Raw genomic sequence first — 21,380 nt, 5'->3', positions numbered from 1 at the left:
GTGGAACACAGCGCCGTGTGCGTGCTTCTTTCTGGGTTGCCACCTACCACCGCTTTGCTATTTTACTCGTGATAATGGGCAGATATCGAAACTTGCGCCAGTACGCTGAAAGGCCCTGCGAGTCCACCATAAGTGTTTACGCAAAGAACCTTTCGCTCTCCTATTTTGAAACATAAGTGTTTTCAATCACTCAGCTTAAAAATATTGGCAGAGTAATCAGGTAGGCTTACCTATACTGATGGGAGCTATTGAAGTAATATACCTAGTTGTTCCCTTTTTTTTTATTGCGATAAAGACTTGCCGTTAAGGCATAATAGTTCTTCTTCTTCAGGCATCCTGTATAGGCATAGGTGGGCAAACTCACCCTCGGGTTACCGCCGCGTTAGCTTAACACTCGTATCTACGCTGTCTCCTCAAAGTTACACTGCACTTCCCCTGACACATACACTTGCCAGCATTGCGTACGCCCGTGGAGTGTTAGTCCGGAGCATTCGCAGTGCCGCCGGCAACGCAAGTAACACCGCCGCTCAATCTAGACACACGGCGCCAAGCATCCACCGGCCTCCCGAAACTGTGCTTCTCATTTCCCTCCTAAAGCGGTCTCCATTCTTTGCGCCTCCGCGCCACGATGTAGGGAGTTATGAAGGACAACGTTGAAAGCCTCTAAGGGAAGCGCGAAGCACTGGGCATTGTGCGAGTGTTGTTTTCGCTTTCGCCTTCACCTTTGTGACGATGGCCAGACATAGCCATAACGAAGAATAATCTTTGAAGAGGGCTCCTAGCGCCTCCACTGGCTTTGCACGTGGATTGTAAAAATCACAGCATTTCTAATGTGTACTTAGTGCGTCGCTGCAATGCTGACCACAGCATGCCCCAGCATTATGTTTACTTCAGGTGCAGCCCGAAAGACATCCATCTTGGTTTAGGTTCCATCAATAAGAAAGCGTACCAGCTACCTTCCAAGCATAAAACCTTCCAGATTTAAACTGAATGCCCTTAGCGGCTTGGCAATATCTGTGACGGGCTTTACTAACATCGCCATTGTTTAGCTACCTAGATCCGCATAACTTCCAAGCTTAACGTATCCACTCCCATAACAAAAAACTGCTACTGTCCCGTACTTTGGTGGCGACGGATGTGTTAACTCCGTTTTGCGCAGAACGTGAAACGAGAAATTAAGTAAACTTATGCGAAATATGGCTCTGCAAAAATCACAACCCATTGTTTACAAGAAAAGGAAGAAACGAAAAAGCTTACAAAATACGAAGCAGCCAATAAAACGAGCAGTTTGAACACTCCGTGATTTGTATATAGTAAAAACAGTATAATAAGCTTTCTCACGCCACACACTCCATCACAATGTCCAAGGTCACACTGTGTCGCAAGACCGACTCTTACTCAAATAACGCAGCTGTGCACCTGCCTGCGTTGACGTCTGTCGAGTACATTGTCAAAGAACCATGTAAGCCTGCTGCAAGGTAAGTGATGTTAACTTATTTTCTTAATTGAAGCTATACGAAACTTACACGTTTTCGTTTTGTTTATACGAACAACGTTATGGTGGGTACAGGCTTCGGCCTTCAAGGCACTCCCGACTGGAAACGAGAGCAGGCATGTTTTTTTCCTGTGCACGTCTGTCATGGTTAATTAAAAACTTGTGCACAGATTTAGCCTTCAGAGAGCTTTTCGTGTTTCATGTAAGCACAGTACGCACGCAAAAAGCCGGGATAAACGTGCAGTCGTGAACGCAGGAAAGTATGGAAAATTGTAGCGAAAGCGGCGTTGAAGCACCATAAGGGACGTGTTCAGTGTCCATGAAATAAGGTCTGACGCGTGGTAAATAGTGGAACATGAGAGGAACATTTTTGTATACTTATATTATATGCGGTGTTCCCATTGTCGCGAGAACAAAAGAAAGTACCAAATAAAGGGCTCGACCTAAACATGGCTCAAGCAGACGTTGTAAAGCAATATAACTACACTTGTGAAAGAAATAAACGCGAAGGAGATAAAGAATTGTCTAACGCTTGCAATCCCAATGCGAGCAGCAACGATCAACAGAGAGTCCCTTTTCGAACAACCGATCACCTTCGGTCACCTCCGAGTATTGACTTCCTGCTGTCTAGAAAGCACACGTGCTTGGAGGCAGAGCCATTTATCCCCGATTATCTTTAGGCGAAGGGGCACGACGTGATAGGGTACGGGGCCGTAATTGCCTTAGAGGGGCGCCCTTCAGCGCGCACTTCCTAGGCGGGCTTTACGAGTGAGCACAATCGTAAGGGCTGCAGCTTGACCGATTATGCTCTGAACATGCTCTGAAGCCTCGTGGTTTTTGTACACATGGGTTTGTTCTTCCCTTTCAGAGGCATATTCAGGAATCTTTTTCCGGCAGGTGAATGGGAGAGGGGGAGGAGACGCGCGGCAGGCTGGCATCGTCGCCCGTCGTGTTATGCCAGGTATACGTGGTACACAGAATATTCGGGCAGGCGGATGTCCGGTGTGCCTCCTCCCCTCCCTCCCTCCCTCGTTACGCTCCTGATCTCTTCGTTTACTTAACCAAGTAATCACGCGCTTATGATCATTAGCATCACTTATTGACCCGTAAAGGCCCCTTTTAAGGTACCAGCTACCAGCTACCAACATAAGGGGGTATATGCATAAAAAAAGGGAACGCAGAAACAGTAATTCCGAATTGAGTAATCAAGAAAGAAAGAAAATTTGAACATTCAGTTGGATACAACAGGTAAAATACAGTGCCATTTAATCATTAAAAAATGTAGTTACAACCAATACACTCAAATAAAAAAGTGCAAAAGAAAAATACATCTAAATCCGTTACTGTTTGTTAGTATATGTCGAAATTTATAAGGGTTACGTTTGATTACTACGTGGTCAGTTAAACTATTCCACTCCTCAATAGCTATCGGCAAAAAGGCGTTCTTGAAGAATTTAGTTGAGCGATGAAGAAGTTGAAGACTGAGAAATATAAAAAGACGGCATGAAGTGTGATTTGGTGGCAAAAGAAGCGAGTCGCCTAAATATGAAAAATTTAAGTCAAGCTTTTGAAATAGACACAACCAAGATATTTTTCGGCAATATTCCAATAGATGGCTGTCGAGGGATGATTGATGTTTCTAACACTTTGCCAACACTCGCACTGGGGAGTAAGGAATCAGACTGCGCGATTCTGGAAGGCGTCAGGTAGGCATAAGAAGCTAATAAGAAGCTAACAGAGTGACTGATCCATTGTTTATGTCGTAATTGAATGCAGATTTCATTACGCAAAGTTTGGTTTTTATTTACCGACAATGTAACTGTGTTTACAAATTATAACATAACCACATGTGCAGCGTGAACGACTTTTCATTCTCGCCACTAAAATTGCCGACGTTCTGAGACACAGAAGGATGCTAATCTTGATGGGAGTGACTAAAGTTTGTTTTAAACCTCATAGGCCTCAACTAGAAATACCGAAAAATTAGTCACAATTGAGGAAATGGTGTTCGATGCTGTGATCTCGTATTTCGTATGCTTTCGATCCCACAAAATGAGCAGCTCCCCTCTCATACAACCAATGTCAGGTTGCTCTTTAGAATTTACTACATTAACCCGCTAATTTGCCGAGCATAAGATGTGCATCCAATAGGCTTGCTTGGACACAGCTTTGTCCAGGTGGCAGTTTTGTGCGGGTGATTTATCACCGTGATGGTCATCTCGGTGTAGTTCTGATACTTGAAAGGGCCGTCCAGGGCAATTAATAGCCGATTAACTCACACATGTATTATTGCATTGCACGGTCATTGTCACAAAAGAGCGCGTAATCCAAGTGCGTGCCGGTGTCACGCAAGCCAGCGAAAAACACGCCGTCCCCGCGGCAACTTCAACAGAGGGGAAGAGCGCATACGCCTCAAACAGCAACGCGAACAACGGCGCCGAAACGTCTAGAAGATCCTCGACAAAGCGACGTTAACCGGAGAGAGAGAGAGAGAGCGAGAGCACACGCGCGCGCCGAGACACCTTCTTACCCGGTGAGTCGCAAGAGATAACTACAGCGTGAGCGTGCGCCAACAGCATGAGTAATCACCCCCCTTGACAACTCTCCGACGGCGGCGGCCGAAGGAACGAGAAAAGACGAGAAGATTCCCAAGCTTTGGCCATGCTACGAGATCACGACTCTGATAAGAATGGTCGAGAACGCCTGCGGAAGCTATATAACCGCCGTGCGAGAATCGTCAGTTGGAGTTCGAGAGTTCAGTCCGCACCGGTGAAGTGATGTAATGTGAAGACCGAGCATCTGCGGAAGAAGGGGATTCCCCGGCAAGCTAGTCGACGGATTCATCGAGCGTCTGCATTTCCGGAAGTTCTTTCTTCGAGATTTGCCCCGAGTTACGCCGAGATCGTCCGACTTCAAGACCAACACTGGTGAATACGATTGGACACTTAGTGTTCCTTTTCATTTTGTCCTTTACGTGTTGGACTCTTAGTGCTTGTCGTTAATTATTTTCTTGTGTTTGTTAATACCCATCTGAATTGTATTGTGTTGTGCCTAGCCTAAGTGTGTAAGTGTGTGTGCAACTGCATGCCTTGTGTGAAGAATATATTCTGTTGTGTTTTGACAACTCTGGGCTCTGACTCGGTCTTTGGACAGCAACCGGCGTTCGCTGGCGCACCAGAGGGCTCATTCTTAATTGTCCTTGCTTTCGTGGGATTATTTTCGGAAGCTGATAAGTCGGCTTTGGAATTTGGTCCGGCGTCTGCGCCTCGTTCACGGTATCTGTGACAGTCATGAAAAAAGTAGATAAGCCTTGAGGTGGCTTATAGTAGGTTTAATGAATGAGGCGAACACAAGAAGCGTCATTTGGCAGCTTTAACCGAAGGTTGCATGGATGGCCTGTGCAAAAGGGCTCTAAACATTACTCAGCAGTGGAGGAGAAAAAGTGACCAAAAAACACATTCATCAAGCGGTAATTATGTGAGGGACTAGCTTGTATATGTTCGTGGAAGTGGTTGTATATGATGTTATGAGGGCCTGCGCCCATAGCCAGAGTGATAACAAACGAGGTTTGTTCTTAGTCCCTTCTCGAACGCTAAGCTGTGCCACTAGTGGCACGCACACATCGACCAAATATATAAGCGTTTATGCGTGGGGACTAAGAGCGTTGCTCGTGGCTGCCGCGAGCGGCAGACTTTAGGAATTATGAACTTCTCTAGCCGAATATTACAAGGCTAGCCTGCACGAAGAGTATCAACAACGGATTTTTAATATTCAATGAAAGTCAAGGGTTGCGCAAAACATTTATTGAAGAGCTAGGTGCGCAATTAATGTACATGCAGATCTCGTTGCAGACCACGGTGAAAGTTATTCTGATGTACCCCACTACGGCGTACGTAATAATCAGATCATTGTTTTTGCACGTAAAAGTCTGGAAATAAATTTTTATTTACAGAATTTGTAGCAACCCCTTACAAAAAAATTGTTGAAAAGTTGTTGAAAAGTCATTGGTTAATGTCAACAAATAGCATTGAAAGCACATTGAGGCTTTGTTGAAACATTATTGAGGAAATTGTTGACAGGTGTTGAAAATTGGCCCGCGACATTTTGTTGAAACATCATTGGGTCATTTCAATTTGAGAAGTCATTGATGGATTGTTCAAACCACGTTGAATTCCAATATTGAAAGCCCATTGAAGAACTGTTGAAGATGTGTTGAATGTCAATATTGAAAACCTGTTGAGACATCGTTGAAATATGTTGAATGACAATATTGAAACCCCATTGACATAATGTTGAAACTGTGTTGAATGTCAATATTGAAACCCCATTGAAAAATTATTGGAGCAGTATTGAACATCAATATTGAAACCCCATTGAGATATTATTGAAGCATTGTTGAACATCATTATTGAAACCCCATTGAAGTATTATTGGATGAGCGTTAAACGTCAATATTGCTTGATGGAGGCAAAAGGTGCTACGTATCAGAAACAGGACACAAGAGGAAGAACACAGACTACACACACGTTAAGCGCCAAACGTGTGTTGTCTGTGTTCATCCTCTTGTGTCCTGTTTCTGATGCACTACGCCTTTTGCCTCCATTATGTTATACCAACAAGCCTAACGTGCAATGTTAGTCAATAGTGCAACACTATTTAAATATTATTGGAGCAGTGTTGAACATCACTAATGAAATCACTTGAGAGCCCACTTAAATATGCTGTTTGGTGAGTAGTGTTGAAAACTGCACTAGACTTCTTTAAATACCGGTGAGCTACGTAGAGTCTCAGCATTACCATTGATGCCATATTGATGCGGTCCTTGCATACTAGAGGACAGGGGCAAACTTAAATGCAGGCACTTCTGTATTGCAGACCTGGGTCACCCAGGGATCAAAACCACTTTTAGATATAGCCTATAATAAAATATATTATAGAGCTGCTAGCAGAACCATTATGCCAGTTTTTGAATTGGCTTAACACACAAAATCAGTACTCCTTCACGAAATCAACAGCTCAAAATTGATGTGGACAAAAAGCATTTTTTTCTAGATGAATTGTTTATTGAAGCCAAACATTTGTTAACTGTACAGCCATGTGTGCCTTGAGATCAAAAAAATCCTAACGAAATCTACAAACTGCCAGCAGCTTGATACAATAACGAAATTGAGTACTGAGAGATGTAAAGTTTGCATGGCCCTAAAGTAAAACATTTCTCAAAATTGAAATAAATAGAACATAAATAATACACAAGCATTACAGTACAAAACATTTAAAAACTACTTGCGTTCTCTATTTGGTAGCCAGTAACTTAATAATCATGGCACTATTTGCATGAGCCCACTGAGAATCTTACTTATTGGTTAAATGGTGTGTGCCCATTTTACTAAACGTTATCTACCTCTGAAACGACATGGTAATTACAATAAGTTGTGCCATGGCAGCAGTTTATTGTGCTGTATTGCTTGTTGCGCGATCCAGTTGCATTTTCTGCCATCATTACTAGGTTCCTGGGCAGGTCATTACATACCAAGCGATTTATTCACTTTGACTACTTAAGATTTTTATCTGATAGACAGTGGCCATTAGTTACCTGCTGGAAGACTTAAATGGAACTGGCATGAGGAAATTTTTTTAAATTTTTCAGTGCCGCAAAACAAGTTAGAATGAAAGAATTTGCAAGAAATCACATTTCATGCGTACATGAAAGAAAGCACATCACTGCCTTGCCCGAGAGCTGTTGTTGCACTCTGCATTTAAGCAAACTTTTACCTCTTAATTCTTACTGTTTTGAAATAGCAAAATTAACCATTACTACAAACATATGTTAATATGTAGTTTTTCCTAAACACAACCACTCTGACGATAGCACAGATTCCACTTTCCGGTGTATGTATGTAACCTAATTTTCTGTAAAATTTCGCACTGTGCCTACTTTTACTTTATCAAACAAACTTGAAATCGTGTGCCATCATGGAACAGTCTTGGCATGAAATGACCCGAGATACCTATGAAATAAAATAGTCAAGAAACACTATCTTTTGTAGAAATATATTAAAATTTACGTAAAGATGTACTAAAATACAAAGCGCAACACTTGTGCAATTAATTATTAATCACAACACAGTACTTGTGTCTGAACCATCCAACCTGGGCTTTTCAGGTGACTAGAAACATCATAATAATAAAAAATGTTGAGGGCTGCAAGTGCACAACACTTGAACTGTCCACAGACTTGAGCTCTTCTGGACACTTCAGGTCCCTTGCGAGAAGTGAGGCCAGAGTGTTCTTAATGTAGGCCATGTTTGTCCCAGGAAACTTGTGACAGGTAAAGCCTGTAAAAAAAGGAAAAACAGCATGAGGTTTAAGATCAATGTTCCACATGCAAAAGTGCGACATACAGTACGCCCTGTTATAATGAAACTTTCATTTGTTTTGTTTATTCAAAGTTTTCACGAGTTGAATTCTAGAGAATGACCAGCTTTCAAATGGGAGTGGCGCCGGATGACTCCACTTAGTACAATATGCAGAAGGCAAACAGGAAAAGCCCACTGTGGCAGAATAACTTCATGAATACCCTTGGTGTGAAAAATGTGAATGTTGCTTGCTTAGGAACAAAATGATGGAAAAAAGACTTCATACTGTTGGTGAAAAAACTTAAAGGTAGACTACTGGCAACTAAACAATAAAGTGCTGCACATTCTGATTATGATTGTTAAGTTCTCTCAACAATCATAATCAAAATGTGCAGCACTTAATTGCACTTTTCCTTGCAGGAGTTGCTCCAAATACGGTTATGCGGCCAGAATTGAGTATCGTATATCTGAATTTGTTTTACGAGATCATATGCTACTGGAGTGCACTTCTCGCATTATGATGGTCATTCTTATGCCTCTCTACTTAAAAGAAAATACTGCTTATAACGAGGATTTACTGCAGTTGCACGCCAACCTGGTTACACTAACACAAATAACTTCGAAGAAGAAATACGAAGAATTGCTCAGTCTTACAAGAGAAATATGCAAGTGGACTGGCTCTGCTAATCCTTTGAGGGTCACTGCCATGCATGTAGAGTGGCAGAAACAAATCGTGTGGTCACGACCATAAATATGAGGCGGCGAAAGAACATATAAATAAGCATACCTTTTAAGAATGAAGTGTCCCCAAGCATCACATTACAGATTCTGTAACCTTCTGCGACTTCTACAAAAATCCTGATTGTGCTGTTGCCCCTTGGCTTCTTCTAAAACTGATATTTCTCTTTACCCTATGGTGCCCATCACTGAAGTAGTTTGGGAGTATTCACCTAGTTTAATGTTTTGTGAGTGTCATTACATTTAAAAATGTGATTATGCTAGTTTGCCCTGCATGCTACAATAAACATGGTGTAAACAGCTGGACACTAAGAAACCTTTGTCACTTTGTGACCTAAAAAATTATTTACCCATTTTTTTTCTTGAAAGGTCACTCTGAAGAACAATCCAGAATAAAAATATAACGCTTAAATTGGGGGACGTATTTCCAGAAAATATGTGATCCTCAAAGGGTTAAACATGAACACCTACAAAGCTCATTCAATCTTTGATAAATCTAAACCCATAGTACTTGAGCACTGGTTTATAATAACGCTGAAAACAGGCAAGTGCGTCCTTGAAGTAAGAAAGCAGGAGACATTTCCAACAATTTCAGAGTGGGAGCTGTGGACATGCCTCATGTTCTGTAAGAAGCTTTATATAGTAGCTGCCAAGGGCCTATTGAGTACTGATCATTTTATGGGAACGTGAGGAAAAGTCAAATAAATACCTTTGTTTTTTCCACATCCTAGAATACAATGTGATAAATTGGATCTTAATAGGTTGAGTGCCTAGAATGAATGGACATTGCTAAACATAGCAATGTTGACAACGAAGTTGGCAACTGTTCCTATTGTTGCTTTGATCGAAACAACCAAACAATTATGCCCCATAACTTAAGCTGCCTCTGCTGAAAGGCTACTGTCTGCCACCACATGGACCTCCTTCAAGACTGGAGCAACTTTAATTCAATGTGGTCTGTCGAAATAGGTGAAACCACTATGTTTTGCGTTACAGAATCTGGAGGGCCATTTTGATTGCTGAAATTTGGTGGAAGTGCTGTCCCTCGAGTTGAGCAGTAACTGCACTTGAGCATAGCTTCTCCACAATTCCTATATTATAACAACACTTTCAGGCTACTTAAGCACACCCGCTATACCACCAGATTGGTAGCATGCTTCACAGATTGGTAGTTGCTTCATTGCAACTGTTCATTGCATGGACAGTCAAGTAGTGCAACTAATGTGCAAATACACCTAACTTTGTCAGTTGTAGCCACCAATCACTTCTGGCAGTTAAGGCTGCTTTTAAAATTTAGCACTTTAGTATGGAGGCGTTAGAGACTTGAGATCAAATGAACATTCATTCCAAATAGTAGGCTATTGTAGCACGTAGTTGCAGACACAGGCTACTTGAAAGTCATTTGTTGTGCTAATAGCAAGCTGGTAATTCCAAGTACAAAATGTGAATGCAAAATGCAATGGGAAAAAGGATGTACGGTACTTGCCTATAACAGCGTTGACCCTGATAAGGCCAAGAGCCTCTTTTTGCCTATTGGTGGTGGTGTTTTCGAGAAGTGAGTGGCCCATGAGGTTCTTCTCTGTGAACACATGGTGAATCAAGGCCCTTGCAAACTTGCCTGGTCCACCATGGCAATCTGTGCCAGGATCATCTGAATGAGCACTTCTCCAACCTATGTGAAACGCACATTTAGGTAAATATTAGTGAGGTAGTTTAAGGATTTTAAGCACATTTACACAACAGCCACACTCCAAATAAATCACAGAAATACTGCCTGCTCCAGACCTAAAATGTCAACTAATGCCACTAATAAAAACAACTAAAACTAATGTCATAGCTTGTTATCCTGTTAGGATGCCATGTGCTTCAGAAAAACAAGGATTCACCCAGTACAAAATAAAATAGTAAGTAAACCAAAGCATCGAAAACTTTAATGCAAGTAGCATTTTTAGGATACTTCACATACTTTCGGGTGTCTGTCTCTAAGTATTTTCCAGCCAATTTGTGTCACTTGGTGGTCAATGGCCTAATGGGTAGGGCTGCTATGTTGAGGGAAGTGGGTTAATAACCATCTGATGGACCTGCTTGGATCTCTGGGTATGTGACTCAGAGTATGTGCCACTCTTCAATGAACCTCTTTCATGCCATCTTGGGCAACTGCTGCTTGTGTTGGCAAGCAGCAGTAGCAGCTCAAACAGGAAGATAACTGTCGACGTTAATGCGATTACCACTACACATCAGATTCGCTTGCTGTGTCCCAGACCTACTCAGCTGAATGTGTACATAAGACACAAGGCAGGGTGTGCCAACTGCCCACCTCATCAAATAAATTAATCGACTCGCAAATCAAAGGCTATGCAAAATCGCAAAGGAGACACTTAATGCTACCAGTTTTACTAAATCTTAAGGAGAATACCTCCCGGCAATACATTCTCCTGGCAACAGTGCATTTGATCATGGTGACGCTACACGATGAATGGCCAAAGAATTCACCTTTTGCATTCCGGCTGTGGTGTCTCCATGCTCATTTTGATTCTGAAAACAGATGTCAGTATTAAAATGTGACACCACGATAAGTCAAAAGCAACAATCAAAACATCTACATGGACGATTAGGCCGACATAAATGGATGGATATAAATGACTGATTGAAAACATTAAAGCATGGCTGCTCTTGCCACTGGCAGTGTGAGGTGGGCAAATAATTATTTTTAATTCCTCTCCTAAATTTTAAAATTATTTTTGCTCATCTACTGAACTGTTGCGGCCACATCTTAAAGGTAGCTCGTTCATATAAAACCAGTGTTGTATTTTTTTACTCCCCGTCTAACTGCTGCTACTACAGTTTGCTTACTCTCTAAGTATTCCACAGAACTGCTCCACCAACAAACCATTGTTCTAAGCTTATGTCAAAGCGTCATTTAGTTCACAAGGATACGCTCCCCTTTCACTCTCTCTCCTCTTTAGTGTGTGAATTCAAAGCAAAAATAACTTATTGACATAGCTGTCTACTTCTACGTCATAAAAAGCCTTGCTAATTTTCGACATTTGTCGATAACGCCTACATGCCACTGGAAGTACAGTGGGACGACACGGCAAATATGCCCAAGCATCTCGTTCCTTTACTGATTTTCGAACTTAGTTAAATCAATCAGTTACTGAAGGGCCAAAGGCTGAAACTTCACACGATGACATTATTTTGAATGTTTCATCCCACTAAAGCAGAACATAGAATCCCACAGAATCTGCCTTTTCCGTGAATATAGAGCGCCTACGCGAAGGCGTTTGCGCGAAGCACTCGATGGCGTCGAAGGGAGATCATGCTTTAAAAAAAAAAAAGTTCACCACGCGCGTACCGGCGGAACACAAACCACACATGACCTGATATTTCACAGCATTCGCTGACATCACCCCTTTTTTATCTCACCTATCACATAGAATCACATATACGCCCTTGCAATTCTTTATTATTATCGCGCCACAGCGCGTGTCTACCGCACGGCGTGTCAGCGGACTCTGGGCACTCGATCCTGAAGCGAACAGCGCAGCAGAATACATTCGAACGGCAAAACGCCCCGCGCATATTTTTGCCGATCCCGACACGCCATGTAGTAGATGCACGTCAATGGACGGCGTTGCGCGAACGAAATATACTTGATCACAGTACAGTTCGGACTATTTCACGTCGCATTGTTTCCACCAAAACGGCAAAGCACGAGCGCTCATTAATAGGCTAATTTCAATCGGTGCTGGAACACCGTACCAAAAATCGTGGCGCGCACAACATGCCCTGTTTTAGCTGGCTCCACATAGCTGCCCACCAAAACGGCAGAGCACCGAGCGCTCATTAATAAGGCTAATTTCAATCGGTGGTGGAACACCGTACCAGAAATCGTGGCGCGCACAACATGCCCTGTTTTAGCTGGCTCCACATAGCTGCTTTACGTCGCCACAAGCGCGCTGTGAAGTTAAATCAGGACAAAACTTCATGTTCAATATCACAAATCTAGTGCTGCACAACCAATTCTCGCAACGGAAGGATAGTACTAGTAATGAAAACGAGCACAAAGGCGCGTGGAAGACACGCACGGGCTCCGTACACACTTTTGCTGATAGCGTCGCAATGAACGAGCAAGTGGAATTCGAAACACTCACTCACCTTCGATGTGGTTGAGTCGGAGGCGATCATGGTGATCTTCGAGGCAACGCGTAGCCCATAAAGAGCGAATAACAAGTTGGAATATACCAAAGATGTCACAGCGAGGCAAAGGGCACAGAAAACGCAGCAAACTCATCACGCAACCCGCACACACACCGCCGCACGCACAAAGTTCTGGAATGCGCCAGAGTCAACAGCGCAAGCGCGCATTCACACAAAAACACGCATACAAATTCACGCTTTCATAGACATGAATTGCAATTTTTATTAACAAAGCTTGTAGTATAATGGTATTTCTTAACAATTTCTGCAGTTTGCAAGAGTATGAAAGTTTTCTGCTTAGCTTCCTTGAGAAACTATTTTCTTTATCGCGGTAACGCAGTGCGGCGGCCGGTCACGTACGCAGCGCGCGGGAAATAGTGCAAAATTCAAACATCGCAAATGTCGCGCCCTGTGTGCGCGCACAGTTTTCATCGTTTGGATTAAAAAGAAACATTTATTTTAATACGTGAAGCAACCGGCGCGAAATGAACTACGGACCAGCAACGTACACAATTGTCGCTTTTCGTGCTTGTTAGTTTGACATGATGACAAACGGTAGACAGAATTCCGTCCCATTGTTTAAATATTTGTGCCTGTGCTTCTGCGCTACGATTTGCTACCGGCAAAGTATAACAGCGTAGATTGTGCGTGGTGGCCAAGCAGTTTCCCAGCACACTGGCCAGCACCGCGTCTGTACGTGTTACAGAATAGACCTAGGCTTCCATGTAAAATATGGACACCACGTCACAGAGATCACCCAAACTTGTTTCATTCTATTGTGCGCTAAAGGCTAACAACTAAACGAAACGCACTCTTTAAAAAAATATTTATTTATTATGCTTACATATTACTTTTCCCACCATCTTGCCCATATCTAACATGGAGGCAATGCCGTTTTCTGACACAAACAGGGCACTGGCCACTTACAATAGAAGCCGATGGGAATCCAGGAGGTGCCCAATCATCGGTCATTGGTCACTGCTTGTTGGGACGTTTGTTTTGTGCTCCAATTTTGTGACTATATATATAATTTTTAGAAATCGCCTGTGGCAGGTAGCATAATTCTTATCATTGAGCTGGGTTAATCGATGAGGCGGACATTAGTAGCACGAGCAGTCGAAACATAGATTGAACTAATTAACAAGAAATCACTAATTAACATTTTATTACTTTACGACACATATTGCGATTTACGAATTGGAGCCGGTGAGCTTGTCAGGCGTAGCCACTTGGAATGAATTTCCAGAATGACACCAGTTTGGAGATATGCACCATCAAACTCGCCGTAAAAATGCACTGTTATACTTACTTTGTTACGAAAATGCTGTTTTATACATTGAAGCAAAAAAGTAACTAAAACGCCCATGTATTTCGTCCCACACTAAGGGCAATAATATCTCGAAACTGGTGTTATACTGTAAATTCATTTTAGGGGGATGCGTCTTGCAAACTCACCGGCTACAATTCATATATTGCAATATGTGTCGTAAAATAATGAACTAAGAAGTTTATTAGTCAATTTTTGTTATTTATTAGAATATTAGTTTCAATTTCTTGTGTTACTAATGTCCGTTTCTTCGAATAACCAAGCTAAGCGATAAGAATTATGCTACCTGCTACAAGGGATTTTTAAAAATTTTCGTAAAGCCTAATTTTGAACACCCAGTATATACAGGGCGTCCAAACTTTCTAGCACCGACACTTAAATATATGCAAATGCCACGTAGCTGGACAGAACCAAGGTAATGTTGTTTGCCGTCGCTTACAGATACTCAATTTTTTGCACTAGATAAATAATTAGATAATCCTTATGATTGTAATTATTAATAAATTAATAATTAAATAATTAGCTCCTCAGATGTTATATTTAGATGAAAAGTGTCAATCAGAAAATTATAGAGAAACAGGAAAAACTTCCGATACAGCTTTCTGTTGCCCAATACGTGCCACATAAAAGTGTTTTTCCGAGCGTGAAAGCCCGCTTATACACGCATAGTGCCTCGAGCGGCTAGTTGTGCGGCAATTTTGCGTGTATTCGTGGGCTTCTTTCACACTCGGAAAAGAAGAAGAAAAAGAAAAAAATCACTTTAATTTTCCACGTATTGAGCAACAGAAAGCTGTATCGGGAGTTTTTAGTGGCAGGAGCGTCGAGTGCCATTTGTTCTTTGGACAGTACTTCCGGTTCATCTCCAGAGATAATCAGGAGGTGAAAATAAATCGAAAAAATATAGTACAGTACGAATTTCATTATAGATATGATATCAGAGCATAAGTTTATAGTTATAAGTTGAGTTACTGAACTGTCTGGAATAATTAGAATTAATTAGCTGAGACGACCGGGGACGCAATCTAAGTAAATCAGAAAAATAGAAAAAAAAATGGTTGAGTTCAGAATTCATGACTTTTATTATAGATATGATATCAAAGCATAAGTTTTGTTGCAAGCTGACTTGCTGAAGTGTCTGGGATAATTATAACAAATTAGCTGAGACGAGATTAAAAATAAACCAGGAAAAAAAATGTAGTACAGTGCAAAATTCATCGGTTTCTTTATAGACATGATATCAAAGCATAAGCTTAGTTCAAGTTGAGTTACTGAAGTGTCTGGAATAATTATAATTGATCAGAAATCACTTATTACTGCTTACCAAAGCACAGAACACCAACGCCGGGATGCGAGTGCCAAAAAGAAACACCTAGGTCAAAGTTTAAGGTTGCCTACTCTTTTAAGCATGAAATGCTTTTAGCTCCCGTTGTGGGCGATCTTCAAGTGACCTTGAGCCAAAAGCCAAAGCTGTTATCCGGGCACTCAAAACGAGAACATGCCGGCAAGTTGAAAATGAAATTTAGTCACCCGTAGGCATGAGTGCAACTGTGGTATGAGCGTAGAGAGCAATATAATGTACCGTACATGCAATACACTTGATATAAACAAAACATCTGAGCAAACAAAATAGTAAATGCTTTCTGCTTGACACTGGCTATGCCACACATCAAAAACCATTATGACAAGTTGCGAGAACAAAACGAGATCATCCGAGCAACCAGTCAAACTTGGAAAAAATGCGGTCTCTGGCAGCAACCATTTACTACATACGCTAGTTACTCTCCAAACAAATTATGAAAAAAATATTGCTTCTGAGTTCTTCCCAATATTTCTTGACAATATAACTCAAGCTGTAACTTCTCTAGTACGCTGAAGTTATATTTGCCATTTCCAATAGCGACGTTCAAAGGCAGATACAGGGGCAGATAAAGTGGGCCGATCCTGGAGGAAGTGCAGAAAGGGTCCAAGATCAATGGCACCCTTTTCATGTGGGCCGATCCTGGAGGCAGTGCAGAAAGGGTCCAAGCTCAATGGCACATATCCCCTGTGGGCACGGGGACCTGTAACGCTTCCTTGAACTGCCCTTGTCACACGTGTGACCCAAAGAGACAAAATCAACAGCCCTTCATCTGTCGAGAAAATGGGGGTCCCTTATAAACATGACTATTGATATGTTGTTGGCATATTGTTGTGGAATTGTTGACACAATATCCTTTCAATAATGCCTCAATAGTTATTGACCGTACACAACAATACCTCAACAATAAAGTTGTTGAGTGCTTCACAACAGTAAAGTCGTTGACTAATTGTTGTTGAATAATGTTGAGTATTACTGAGAATTGTTGAGCAATATTGACATTGAATATATATCTGAAACGCACACACGTAGACGTGTGTGTGTTTTACACATATATTGTTTTATTGTTCACTTAATCACCACTAAATATATAGAGTGTCACATAACTTGAACCAAAGGCCTATCTCTCGAGTCGTAACTGGGGGAGCTTGTGGCAAGACGACGCTGTCGCAGGCGTTCCGCTTCGTTCGCCCTAAATTCAGGGTTGGCGGCTCTTCGCTTACGTTTCGCCTGGGCTTCGGAAGCCGTCACGCTAAAATCAGCATGCTAGAATCGGACGACAAGCTTCGCTTACGTAAGCAAAGCTTGTCTTCCGATTCTAGTAAGCGAAGCTTAATTGTCGTCCGATTCTAGCATGCTGATTCTAGCTTGACGGATTCCGAAGCCCAGGCGAAACGTCAGCGAAGAGCCGCCGACCCGGAATTTAGGGCAAACGAAGCGGAACGCCTGCGACAGCGTCGTCTTGCCACAAGCTCCTGCAGTTACGACTCGAGAGATAGGCCTGTGGTTCAAGTTATGTGACACTATATATATTTAGTGGTGATGAAGTGAACACTAAAACATTATATATGTGTAAAACACGCACACGTCTACGTGTGCCTGTTTCCGATATATATTCAATGTCAATATTGCTCAACAATTCTCAATAATACTCAACATTATTCAACGATATGTCAACAAGAATTAGTCAATGACTTTACTGTTGTGAAGCGCTCAACAACTTTATTGTTGAGGTATTGTTGTGTACGCTCAATAACTATTGAGACATTATTGAAAGGATATTGTGTCAACAATTCCTCAACAATATGTCAACAACATTTCAATAGTCATTTTTATAAGGGAATAGATGGCGCGGAAATCGCAACCACCAGAAGAGACGGAACGGTTCGCCACGGCTCACTGAACGAGCGGAACTAGAGATGGGTCGCTCAGGAGCGAGCCGGATCTTTTGAGCCGCTGTTTTGAAGAGCGAGAGAGCCGTGGTTCAGTAAGTGAGCGGCAGTTCTTTCGGAGATAGGAAGCCGGTTCTCTCTCGTTCAGTGAGCCGTGCCGGACCGTGCTGTCAGAGCCTTGTCTTCTGCTGGGTTTCGAGATTTCGTTTTCTAACCGACGAGTGGTGGCCGGCGTGGGCAGACTGGCGCTACTGGTACTCGCTCGCAGTGTGGTGTGCGCAGCAGTCCCTTTGGTTTTTTGTGCGTCCCGATGCCACCGAAGGGAGAAGTAAAGAAGCCTTAATTGACAAAGGACGGCGCCGTTCGTTGCCTGCTGCTGTTCGAACGATGTCTCACGACTCTCACCGATCGCACATCGTGCGATGGTGCAACAACACTTCGAAGATGGTCTTCCGTGTCTTTAAAGACAACAGGTGAACGTGCAGTTTACGTCCGGGTCTTCACTTGTGCTAATTAGCGTAGTCATGAAAATGTCGCCAATGGCATCCACTGCAGTGCATTTTGTTAGCGTGTAACATTAGCATGTCAATAAAACGAGGCGAATGATCTGTTGTGTTGTAATAGAACTTCGTTTCTTCTTTTTCTTTTTTGTCCTGGCGCATGATGGCATGATGGCCAGTATCGCGCGTGCGCTCTAGAGAAAAAAAAACGAAAGGTACGTGCGGTAGTTTTGTAGATCTTTAGTATGATTTTTGCATTGTACTTCAAGAACTGATTTCGACATTCGTTTTGCATGGCGTTACAGCTCACTCATATTATAGTGAGCGTGCGTGTGAGAATAAATGAATAAAGCTGAAAGATATTGTACAATAATTTTGTGTTCTTATTTTGACCAAAGTTAATTTTAAAGTACCACAAAAACAGAAAAGCTCCTGTAAGGACGATGAAGTTACTTTTTTTTTTCTGAGAAACGTACGTCGCATCTTGCCTGTTACAGTATTAAAGGCATTTTATCCTCAATATGAGAAAAGAAAGTTTCATTACCACTAAAAATTCATGCTTTTAAAATATGTAAAGATAATCTCTAACCATAGCGAAAATACTAATAACACAGTTATTCAATTATGCATATATCGTTTTTTTAAGCCAAATAACTATATAATACGCATAACACAGGTGACACATTTAGGTGAACCGGTGAGCTGTTCAAATGAACTGGTTAATTTCAGTGAGCTGAGCCGTTCCGAGCAGCTCACTGAAGTGAGCCGTTTTATCCATCTCAAATTTCAATAGCTCACGTGTCTTTGACGACGTTCCGTAGGAAATGCGCAAATGCAACTATTCCCAGTGGAACAAAGATGAAAAAAAAGATGCAGATACATTATTCAGGTGATTCGAGTTAGTGCAATGTCAGGAGATCAGTGACGCCTTTACAACTTAAACTGTTCAGGGATGTCGCCACAAATAAAGCCACTCCATACGCGTTTTCGCCGACCAGGTTAAGTATCGCCAACCTACCCTCCTCCTCCACGCTCCTCCCTCGCTCACCCCCTCAGTTTCCGGTGTCAAGCGGAACTTACGTAGTCCCAGCTTCCGTTTTTGACGGAAGCGACGTCACTGCTGCGTAGAGGTGCGAGCGTGCCACAAGCGAAAATTCAGGAACCGGAAATCCCGGAAGTAGAAAAACCGGAAACGGAAACCCCGGAAGCGGAAACTGCGGAAGCGGAACTGGTTTGAGCGACGAATCAGGGAACAGCGGCGCACATGAGAGGTTGGCGCTACTTAGCGAAAGCGGCGGTGGCGCGTGGATGGAGAGGCTTTTGCCAAAACTACCTCCAAGAACGTTCATAATTTGTACCCTGTCATACTGGTGCGTTTGTGAAACTGCTGTCTCTAAGAAAAGCTGGGGAACAAATTTCAATCTCGCTGTAAAACACGGGAGGCAGAATACTGCTCTTTTATGCAAAACCTAAATTTATTGACACTGTTTGGATTTGGCTGAAACTCGCGATAACTGGACAGTTGCCGGACAGATAAGCAGCAGGACCATTATTCAGCCTTTAGGCATTCAGTTATCAGGCACATATTTTGATGGAGTAGCGCTTGATATTGAAAAACTTCCGTAATTTTCGCACACCTCTTACATTTGTACATGATGGAAGCTTTCTGGTTCACAAAGCAAAGTTGAGGTAGGCACTAGAAGGAGCACACTGTGTCGACACTCGGCGCGTTCATGAACGGTACGTTATGACATGATCACACATGACGGCACTCCAAGCTACCCACTTAAGTTTCTGCTTCGATAATCTTTTTTCTTTGTTATTTAAAGCAAATATTTAATCATTTATTTATTTATTTAATCATTTATTTATTTATTTATTTATTTATTTATTTATTTATTTATTTATTTATTTATTTATTGCGTAGCCTGGAGCAGGCTAATCCCTCCAAACGTGGAAAAACTCCGTGCTTTCAAATGAAGATACAGGTAATAAACACATAGTTCCTAGAACCTAAACTACGGGACCATGCAAGAAGCGAACAGAGTTTCCTAAAAGATGTGTCGTAGGTAAAACAAAGCTAATGATCATTGGCATACATGTTGTTTCTATTTGTTTCCTTTTCTCGATGACCCTTCAATCTTCCACTTGAGTTCGCACTACGGCAATACGCTGTTCAACACTCACGCATGGTGCTAATGATCTTGCCGGCAGATTAGGCGGGTGACTTACTCGATGCTTAAGTCTTTCGCCGATGGATTTTTTTTTTTTAAGCTCGGAAGCAATAGTCACGATCCTAGCGTTGGAAGCGAACAGACTTCAGCGGAAGAAGAAAGCTTTTGTTTTTATATATACAAGCGGATGGATTATCAGAGCATGCAGCTTCTAATTAGGATGTTTTTGCAGCGCTGCTCGGATCTACGAGTGTCCGGCCGGTCTTTCCGGACGTTCGCCCGGACCCTGCCACCGCTGTCCAAGGTCTCCAAATCGGTCATCTCGCTGCTCCGTTACTACCGCTGGGACCAGGTTAGTGCTGTGTCCATGTTAGTAATGAATGGCACTGTAATGGGAGCAGAGCAACGAGAAATGCACTCTTGTAAAGTTATTTCAAAGTATGGAGAGTGAGACAAACTTTCAAGCAGAAATTAGCGCAAGGTAAACAAAATCGCGAGGACGGGTTCGAAAAATAGCGTGAGCTCTTCGCCCTCCCTTAGTTTGCTCTACTTTCCGTTACAATTTAGCGCGACTATTTCATTTTGAGAGCAAACTAGAAGTAGTGGCAATAAAGGACGCAAACCCACATTTCTTCTGATAAGCACTCTAAGGCAACAATTTGACAATTAAACTGTTTTATATACAATGTGTTTGCGCCCTATACATATGCGTGGAGACTAATCACTGGCTACATCTCCCCCTTACCAGCATTTCAGGTTTAACGTTCATTCAAATTCGTACTCCACGCAACCTAACATTAAGTGGCTGCCAGGTTCCCGGTGCCTGCTCTTCACAATATAACTGACGAATTGTGCGAAAAAGATCAGTCACGCATCTACTGCACATTATTTACGACTCGCAAATCAAAGACGGCAACCTTTGAAAATTCCTTCAAGTGTTGCGGGCGCGGGGGTAAGCGCATCAACTACAGGTATCATTTCAATGTGGCTGTAGTGCAGTGCTAGAAACTTGGTTTCACGTGACCGTCCGTCCGTTCCATTACGCTCACGACAACCGTTTTAACGCGAGAGCGTTAAGGGTCCCGTGTCGCAGAAAATCCGGCGTCGGCGTCGTCCATGGCGGAAAAAATCATCCGCAACCAGCGTATCCGCAAGGTGCTTTTTTTTTTTAATTAAATGTAGTTAAGGAAAGGTTGGTGCCCATATGTGGCGCCGTCTACTCCCCTTTTCTTACATGATAGTTGTCCTCATAAAGTTGTCAAAAATCACAAAACTGGACTAAGAACCACATGTACAAACATTCACGTACTAAGTCTTAACTTCAATATAAATAAATGTTCA

General features: G+C 42.3%; 2 protein-coding genes and 1 long non-coding RNA gene across 3 annotated transcripts in view; 1 reads left to right on the top strand and 2 right to left on the bottom strand.

The window, feature by feature from the left end:
- The window catches only part of LOC125945959 (uncharacterized), a 32,020-nt gene extending 20,894 nt beyond the window's left edge, over positions 1 to 11,126 (bottom strand). The window contains exons 1-3 of the long non-coding RNA XR_007467265.1: positions 11,083 to 11,126; positions 10,067 to 10,261; positions 6,897 to 7,830 (exon numbers count right to left, since the gene is read on the bottom strand). This is a non-coding gene — a long non-coding RNA (uncharacterized LOC125945959). The remainder of the gene's footprint in view (positions 1 to 6,896; positions 7,831 to 10,066; positions 10,262 to 11,082) is intronic.
- The window catches only part of LOC119453719 (gastrula zinc finger protein XlCGF8.2DB-like), a 489,906-nt gene that overhangs the window by 216,115 nt on the left and 252,411 nt on the right, over positions 1 to 21,380 (bottom strand). The window lies entirely within an intron of this gene.
- The window catches only part of LOC119453721 (guanylate cyclase 32E), a 197,038-nt gene that overhangs the window by 49,544 nt on the left and 126,114 nt on the right, over positions 1 to 21,380 (top strand). The window contains exon 3 of the mRNA XM_037715756.2: positions 20,272 to 20,391. Coding sequence (XP_037571684.1) covers positions 20,272 to 20,391 — 120 coding nt within the window. The remainder of the gene's footprint in view (positions 1 to 20,271; positions 20,392 to 21,380) is intronic.

Source organism: Dermacentor silvarum, chromosome 5 (assembly GCF_013339745.2).
Source record: "Dermacentor silvarum isolate Dsil-2018 chromosome 5, BIME_Dsil_1.4, whole genome shotgun sequence".
Lineage (NCBI taxonomy): Eukaryota > Metazoa > Arthropoda > Arachnida > Ixodida > Ixodidae > Dermacentor > Dermacentor silvarum.
The sequence above is the reverse complement of the archived record's forward strand: the minus strand, read 5'-3'. Positions and strand labels throughout refer to the sequence as shown.